A 9,130-nucleotide genomic window follows, 5' to 3' on the forward strand; every position below is an offset into this window, starting at 1 on the left:
TTGGTTACTACATGATTCCATATGTGTTATTTCATAGTTTTGATGTCTTCACTATTATTCTACAATGTAGAACATAGTAAAAATAAAGAAAAACCCTGGTACTGTACGTGTTAATGTTAACTGGGCTCGGTGGGCTGTCCTTCACCGTGGATTCTCCAGTCTGGCTTTAGTTGCTGTCTCTGCACAAAGAGGTTACTGTAGGCGAGCTTAGCAGCTTCCAACGCGTTGACTCCTTCCAGGGGTAGGCTGCTGGAACTGGAAAAGAATAAGTGCCAAAATGTTGGTGTTTACCCATCAATTATTGGGAATATATTTAGAGTGTGCGACTATCAATGTATGTACTTGTACACAAGTTTACTATTGTTGGTCAGCACAAATCATGCTTTTCACTGGAAATGAAACCAGACGTTGGCCTTTAGAGTTATGCTGTTGGTTTATTCTTAGAGTAGGCCAGGGGAACATCAGCTGTATCTTAAATGTTGTAACTGGCCTGACTGCCTGGCAGTGACTGCAGCCTGAAATAGCACTCTGCATGCAGCTAGGGCCCCCAGTACAGAGTTCAACAGGGATGTTACCAGAGAATGGAATGTTAATTTTTCTACCATAAGCCACCTCGAATGTTGTTTTGGAGAATTTGGCAGTATATCCAACTGGCGCCATAACCGTAGACCACGTGTTACCACTAGCCCTGGACCTCCACATCCGGCTTCTTCACCTGCGGGATAGTGGGAAGGCTGAGGAGTATTTCTGCCTGTAATAAAGACCTTTTGTGGGGACAAACTCATTCTGATTGGCTGGACCTGGCTGCCAAGTGGGTGTGCCTATGCCCTCTGAGGCCTATCCATGGAAGTACCTTTTTTGTTGTTCTTAAAACAAGATCAGCTTTAAAAACATATTTCTATTTATTTTCTCTTTCATGAGATACAGTTGTTTGTATTATTTCTTGTTTTGTTATGGTTTTTGTTGTTTAAAAAAATATTAGGCTATATTTATTTTTAAACTGGAATAATATAATACGTTTACATCTACATTATACAGTCAGAAGTTTACATACACCTTAGCCAAATAAATTTTAACTCCGTTTTTCACAATTCCTGACATTTAATCCAAGTAAAAATTCCCTGCTTTAGGTCAGTTAGGATCAGCACTTTATTTTAAGAATGTGAAATGTCAGAATAATAGTAGTGATAATTATTTATTTCAGCTTGAATTTCTTTCATCACATTCCCAGTGGGTCAGACATTTACATACACTCAATTAGTATTTAGTAGCATTGCCTTTAAATTGTTTAACTTGGGTCAAACGTTTCAGGTAGCCTTCCACAAGCTTCCCACAATAAGTTGGGGGAATATTGGCCCATTCCTCCCGACAGAGCTGGTGTAACTGAGTCAGGTTTGTAGGCCTCCTTGCTCGCACACGCTTTTTCAGTTCTGCCCACACATTTTCTATAGGATTGAGGTCAGGGATTTGTGATGGCCACTCCAATACCTTGACTTTGTTGTCCTTAAGCCCTTTTGCAACAACTTTGGAAGTATGCTTGGGGTCATTGTCCATTTGGAAGACCCATTTGAGACCAAGCTTTAACTTCCTGATTGATGTCTCGAGATGTTGCTTCAATATATCCACAATTTTTCTTCCTCATGATGCCTTCTATTTTGTGAATTTCACTAGTCCCTCCTGCAAAGCATCCCCACAACATGATGCTCCCACCCCCATGCTTCACGGTTGGGATGGTGTTCTTCGGCTTGTAAGCCTCCCCCTTTTTCCCTCCAAACATAATGGTCATTATGGCCAAAGAGTTATATTTTGTTTCATTAGACCAGATGACATTTCTCCAAAAAGTACCATCTTTGTCCCCATGTGCAGTTCCAAACCGTAGTTATGGCGGTTTTGGAGCAGTGGCTTCTTCCTTGCTGAGCGGCCTTTCAGGTTGTCGATATAGGACTCTTTTTTCTGTGGATATAGATACATTTGTACCTGTTTCCTCAAGCATCTTCACAAGGTCCTTTGCTGTTGTTCTGGGATTGATTTGCACTTTTCATATCTTAGTACGTTCATCTCTAGGAGACAGAACGCATCTCCTTCCTGAGCGATATGACGGCTGCGTGGTCCCATGGTGTTTATACTTGTATACTATTGTTAGTACAGATGAACGTGGTACCTTCAGGCGTTTGGAAATTGCTCCCAAGGATGAACCAGACTTGTGGAAGTCTACTATTTTTTTTTCCTGAGGTCTTGGTTGATTTCTTTTGATTTTCCCACGATGTCAAGCAAAGCGGCACTGAGTTTGAAGGTAGTCCTTGATATCCACAGGTACACCTCCAATTGACTCAAATGATGTAAATTATCAAATCAGAAGCTTCTAAAGCAATGACATTTTCTGGAATTTTCCAAGCTGTTTAAAGGCAGTCAACTTAGTGTATGTAAACATTTGAACTACTAGAATTGTGATAGTGAATAAGTGAAATAATCTGTCTGTAAACAATTGTTGGAAAAATGACTTGTGTCATGCACAAAGTAGATGTCCTAACCGACTTGCCAAAACTAGTTTGTTAACAAGAAATGTGTGGAGTGGTTGAAAAACAAGTTTTAATGTATGTAAACTTCCAACTTCAACTGTATATACACTCCAGGTCAAAAGTTTTAGAACACCAACTCATTCAAGGGTTTTTCTTTATTTTACTATTTTCTACATTCTAGAATAGTAAAGATATCAAAACTATGAAATAACACATATGGAACCATGTAGTAACAAAAGTGTTAAATCAAAATATATTTTATATTTGAGATTCTTCAAAGTAGCCATGCTTTGCCTTGACAGCTTTGCACACTATTGGCATTCTCTCAACCAGCTTCGAGGTAGTCACCTGGAATGCATTTTAATTAACAGGCGTGCCTTGTTAAAAGTTCATCTGTGGAATGCATTTCCTTCTTGATGCTTTTTAGCCAAGCCGTTGTGTTGTGACAAGGAATACAGTACATTCAATAAGAGCTGGACCCATGGCTATACCCCTGCCCAGTCATGTGAAATCCATAGATTAGGGGCCCAATTAATTTTTCAATTGACTGATTTCCTTATATGAACTATAAAACTCAAGTCAAATCTTTGAAATTGGGTTTATATTTTTGTTCGGTATAGTGTTACAGGTAAATTTTTCACTGTTGTGCAAGTTATTTATCCACAACCACTATAATCAATGCTGAAACTTGAGTACTAGTTCCCTGATGTTGCATAATGATGTTCGATTATTAAACCAATAAACGTGTGGGGAGACTGACAGGCATTGTGAAGTCTGACATCTTAGCATTTTCAACTTGAGGGCAAATGGTAACAGACAGAAAACATGTAAGGGGTAGCCAATATTTTAATTTCAATTTAGATATGAAATGCATCATAAAATTTAAAAAATTCTAATTGCAAAGTGAGAGTATTGCTTTAAGATGTATACACATTTAGTCACTGGACTTAACTTTTTGAACATTTGCAAAAAACAAAATTCAATCTTTGGTACAGTAATACAATTTCATTTTTGTGTGACACGGAGTGAAGGAACAAGAACTGGCAGCTGCCTAGCTCTAGAGGGAAGGGGTCAAATGTGTGTTACATAATAATAAAGACCATGTCATTCATCTTTCTTCAGGTAAACATTCTCAGCGCTTTAGATGGAACAACACTTGTGATCAGGGGGCCAATGAAAGGAAAAGGAAAAACAAAAAACAGAAATGTGTCAGTGCTGGAGAGATTCAAAACAAAGGGCACTCAGTCAGTGCTCGTGCTGAATTTGTCTGTTTCTTGCAGCGGCAGTTGTCCTCGTCATCAGAGGGGGAATTTTTGATTTTGAGACTCACATTTGTCACTCCATCTTCTTGATGTCGTTCACCCAGCTGGCTCCCTCTGTCGTTGAGCTTGGGGACGAGGTTACCGTCTTCAAGACCGTCCTTCCAGAGAGTTCCCTGAAGATTGTGGGTCCTCCCTGCAGTGCATTCAAGGCAATAGCAGTCACAACTGGTGGGCTGAAGTTCACAGAACCCCAAACCTTCACACAACTATTCTTGCTTGCCATTGTGGTGACTCGTGTTGGTTCAGTCAGTCTTGTGCAAATTTGTAAGATAATCTTTCTTACGTTTAATATGTCCCAATGGGCATTGCAGCCCATTATTGGAACAGTAAGTGCACCAGCTCAAGGTGAACATCTTTTTTAGGCTTCATTAACAAAACTATACTTTCTGTTAAAATAACATGAAAAATATACACTTATATTACATGTTTACAGTATATACATTTACACAAGTTCATAAAAAATCCCCCCAAAAACAAGGCCGCTTGCTCAGAACACGTGAAATTGTATTACAGATCAAAAACTCATTACATTCTGTTGCTGTTAAGTTATAGTTCCAGTTCTTTCAGAGTCCAAATTCTTCGGTGCCAAATTTGTCATTGATCAGGTATAGACGGATCTTTTTGATAAGATTTTCCATCCATTGAGATCATGGTTTATCTTGAACCTTCAGCAGAGACTTCAAATGAAACGTAATTTGCTCTCGGCTGTGGTCGGAATGTTGGGGGGCAGTCTCGCCGACCCAATGACTCGGTGGTTTGGGCAGGACACTTGGAGACGGGGGCTCGCTGAATTTAGCTCCAGCATAGATCTTCTCTCCGTCTTTCAGCTCATCCTCAGGTACAAGCTCAGCTGGGGATACAGTCACAATCTTGACATTGTTAACTGAGTTGAAGGGATTCTTCTCTCTACGGAGGAGCTGGAAGGGAGCAGAATTGGGCTTTGCGTGGCAGCTGTTGTCATATTTCTGTACTGAGGGAGCATTGCAAGGTGCATTAACGTGCCTGCTCCTTTGGCTCTGGGTGTTGAGATTTTGGGCAGCTTGATCGAGTCTATCGAGGTTGTGGACAGACTGGTCAAATGGTGTTGTGGCCCTCTCCACTCTCCCATTTTTTGACTTCAGCAGCTGGGAGGAAAGAGAAACAAACGTTACAGTTTCACAAGGTCTGAACCATTCTAAATGTTACGCAAATAGTTTCTACTCTGAAGAACAATTGAGCAAACATTTTTAAAATAATTTTCACTTCCATCATTTATTTTTGGTGTCAATGCGATATGTAAACATCTCAGGAACTGGCACGTCGCCGGCATTGTTGAAATCCTTCATAACATTTCGTAAGATGGCGTCGGAGAAGAAGGCAGACGTTTTATGTGCCCCCAGCCGATTGTTTTTTTGTTTGTTTATTTGCAACTTCTTTTTTGTACATAATGTTGCTGCTACCATCTCTTATGACCGAAAACAACTTCTAGACATCAGGACTGCGATTACTCACCACGGACTAGCAGAATCCTTTTTTTTCTTTCATGACTCTGAGCCCGACGCAAAGGATATATGGCTTCCTCGGGAACAGGCCCCGATCCCCGTGATCTGCGTGAAGAAGAGGCCGAGAAAGAGAGGCCGAAGGTCGGGCTGCCTTCTGTAAATTCGTAGGCGATCGAATAAACCCGTACTTCCCTCCATTCTGCTAGCAAACATGCAATCTTTGGAGAATAAAATCGACGAGATACGCGGAAGATTAAACTACCAACGGGGCATTAAACTGTGACATCTCATGCTTCACGGAGTCGTGACTGAACGACAAGAATATCATCATACAGCTGGCTGGTTATACGATGTACCAGCAGGATAGAACAGCGGTGTCTGGTAAGACAAGGTGCGGCGGACTAGGTATTTTTGTAAACAGCTGGTGCACGATATCTAAGTCTCAAGCTATTGCTCACCTGTGGTAGAGTATCTCATGATAAGCTGGAGACCACACTACCTACCGAGATAATTTTCATCTGTATTCCACCATAAGCAAACAAGAAAATACTCATACAGAGACAGCGCTCCTAGTAGCCGGGGACTTTAATGCAGGGAAACTTAAATCCGTTTCACCAAATTTCTATCAGCATGTTAAACGTGCAACCAGAGGAAAAAGAACTCTGAACCACCTATACTCCACACAGAGATACATACAAAGCTCTCCCTCCATTCGACAAATCTGACCATAATTCTATACTCCTGATTCCTGCTTACAAGCTAAGATTAAAGCAGGATGCACTAGTGACTAGATTTTTTTTTAAACAGTCAGAGGAAGCAGATGCTAAGCTACAGGACTGTTTTGCTAGCACCGACTGGAATATGCTCCAGGATTCCTCTGATGGCACCACATCAGTCATTGGCTTGATAAATAAATGCATCGGTGACGTTGTCCCCACAGTGACCACACGTACATACCCCACCCAGAAGCCATAGATTACAGGCAGCATCCGCACTGAGCCAAAGGGTAGAGCTGCCACTTTCAAGGAGCGGGACTCTAACCCGGAAGCTTATAAGAAACCCTGATATGCCCTCCGACAGAACCATCAAACAGGCAAAACATCAATAAGGGACTAAGATCGAATCGTACTAAACCGGCTCCGACACTCGTCGGATGTGGCAGAGCTTGCAAACCATTACAGACAACAAAGGGAAGCACAGCCGAGAGCTGCCCAGTGTGGATCCTACCAGATGAGCTAAACTACTTCAATGCTCGCGTCGAGGTAAATAACACTGAAACATGCATGAGAGCACCATCTGTTCCGGACAACTGTGTGATCACGCTCTCCGCAGCCGATGTGAGTAAGACCTTTAGCCAGGTCAACATTCACAAGGCAGCAGGGCCAGACAGATTACCAGGACGTGTACTGCGAGCATGCACTGACCAACTGGTAAATGACTTCACTGACATTTTCAACCTGTCCCTGTTTTACTGCTGTCGCAACCTGTCCCTATTTTACTGCTGCTCTTTAATTACTTGTTACTTTACTCTTTATCTGCATTTTTTGTTTTAAACTGAATTGTTTGTTAGGGGCTCGTAAGTAAGCATTTCACTGTACGGTCTACACCTGTTGTATTCGGCGCATGTGACTAATACATTTGATTTGATAACAAGTAACCTAAATACCTGTAGAACATCTACTAAGGCCAACCTTTAATAAACATTGTTTGTACAATGTGTACCAAATTCCTATGTCATTGGGCTGCATTCCATATTATTTTTTGTGTGCATAACGTTCAATTAAACCGAAACAATGCTGTTCTGAACAACAACTTCAAAAACAGGGAGTGGGTTTGAACACTCAACATGGCCACTTCCGTTTAAATATGTTACTCATTGCTTCAAGCCACACCCACCAAAGATACCATGGTCTGTTCAAGAAAGTTCAGTTCGATTAAACGTTTGCTATGTTACGGATTGTACAGAACAAGTTCCCTCCCCCAAACCGTTCAACATTCTTTGAGGTATGTTTGATCCGTTTGGTGGGTGTGGCTTGAAGCAATGAGTGACGTATTTAAAGGGAAGCAGCCGTGCTGACAGCGTTCCCCAACCCAGTTTTTAAAATTGTATTATTATTTTTTAAGTGGTCATTCAACCAGTGCATAGTTTCCCAAACTCGTTTTGGCTTGTGCCCTAGTACTACACAGCGGATCCAAGTTTGGGAAACCCTGACCTAGTGAGCGCACCATTTTACAATGGCTTAACATCGATTTGTACATTTAGATGTTTTTGCACTCAACATAAAGGGGGAAATTACATGGATAGATGCAGCATAATGTGTTACTAACAATGGACAAAGTAATAACCACATGTACAAACTCCATCTACTTCACAAAATTAACTGAATAATATACCTCTTTCTTTGTCCCCTGCTTTAGATGGTGACAGGTCAGCACAGTCGCCTGGGTCCGGTGGGTTGCGAGGTCGGCACTTGGGGCTTTACAAGCTGCGACATTGTTGTTGATGTCTGCAAGCCGTGTGGGGTTGTTTCTCAGCGTTTTTTTGCGCGGTTGTTGGTGTGTCCGTTGTAACCCTGACGTTGTTGAACGCAATTTTCTCCCACCTTTCTTCAACAGTACTTGCCTTGTTTTGCCTAGGCTTGCCCCGACGTGGTAGGAAGTCAAAATGGATGGCTTATTGTTTTCAACGTTGTCCAGATTTGGTTCAATATTTATTAGTGATTCGCCCAACATGACTTCAAAGTGGAGAGGGTAGGACCCATCAACGATACTAGCTAGTTTATTTTTTTCGAAAGTGGTAAGTAGGCTAACTTTAACCAGCTAGCCAACGACGTTAGTTCACCTCACTACTACAACAATCAACAGCTAACGACGACGTTATTTAGTACGTAGATGGTTGAACTGAAGTCGGTCCGAAAACCTCGATGCAGTGGGGTTTTGATAAATTGAAGAAGAGTACACCGATGTTGATAACGTAATCTTGTAACTCGAAGCACGGTCTTCGAGATGGCGTAGAAGCTATGGAAATGGCGCGGGACAACTTCCCGATTGTATTTCAGGGGAAGCTGAAACACACGCCCACTTATTTCAAAACAAAGGATAGGAGAGCAACACGGTTTTGACGCCGTACATTACGTTAATTGATACTAGTAGCTAATATAATAACCAAATGCCATTATATTATACTCGAATGCGTGCTCCGCGAAAAGGTAGCAGCAGTGAATAAATAAACCATTGGTTTCGAAAGCAGGAAATTGCAGATCTCCCATGTTCGAAATTACGTCATGTATGATGGTGTCATTCTCATGACCGGTACTTTCCACAGGGAGAGGCTATTGCCGCGTTCAAAACAACTGGGAGCTCTGAAAAATACAAGGTAAATTCAGTGGACGTCAGTGATCTTCAGGTCGGAAAGACGGAGCTCTAGAAAGAGGCCCGAGTTGGAAATCCGAGTTGGATGACCGTTCAAGTCGATCCTGTCGGATATCGTTTTTTTCCTAGTTCCAAATTGTTTCAAATGCACTGAAGTCCGAAGTAGAGAGTTCCTCATGAAGTCCGAAGTCGAGAGTTCTCCATGCTGCGTTCAGAACAACTGGGAACTCAGAAATCTCCGACTTCAAAGGCTAGTCCGAAGTCGAGAGTTCCCCATGCTGCGTTCAGAACAACTGGGAACTCAGAAATCTCCGACTTCAAAGGCTATTAGACACCACAAGGTCCCAGCTACTATCTAATCAACACAGCATTGACATTTTCCCATCCCTGGTTAAAAAAGCCTAACCCAACACAATATGGGGCGGCAGGTAGCCTA

At 41.8% G+C, this 9,130-nt stretch overlaps 1 protein-coding gene across 1 annotated transcript; it reads right to left on the minus strand.

The window, feature by feature from the left end:
- Window positions 1-3,347: 3,347 nt before the first annotated feature.
- On the minus strand, window positions 3,348-8,890 carry LOC118398764 (proline-rich nuclear receptor coactivator 1-like). Its single transcript, XM_035794439.2, has 2 exons — window positions 7,717-8,890; window positions 3,348-4,965 (listed from the first exon to the last, which is right to left on the minus strand). The coding sequence occupies exons 1-2, from the start codon at window positions 8,053-8,055 to the stop codon at window positions 4,489-4,491; spliced, it is 816 nt and encodes a 271-aa protein (XP_035650332.1). The 5' UTR covers window positions 8,056-8,890; the 3' UTR covers window positions 3,348-4,488.
- Between the last annotated feature and the right edge of the window lie 240 nt (window positions 8,891-9,130).

Source organism: Oncorhynchus keta, chromosome 19 (assembly GCF_023373465.1).
Source record: "Oncorhynchus keta strain PuntledgeMale-10-30-2019 chromosome 19, Oket_V2, whole genome shotgun sequence".
NCBI classification, from domain to species: Eukaryota; Metazoa; Chordata; class Actinopteri; order Salmoniformes; family Salmonidae; genus Oncorhynchus; species Oncorhynchus keta.

Coding starts and splice junctions, on each gene's coding strand:
- LOC118398764 (XM_035794439.2), bottom strand. CDS start 8,055: ATGTTGGGCGAATCACTAATAAATATTGAACCAAATCTGGACAACGTT. Junction 4,966..7,716: donor AGCAGGGGACAAAGAAAGAG/GTATATTATTCA, acceptor CTTTCCTCCCAG/CTGCTGAAGTCAAAAAATGG.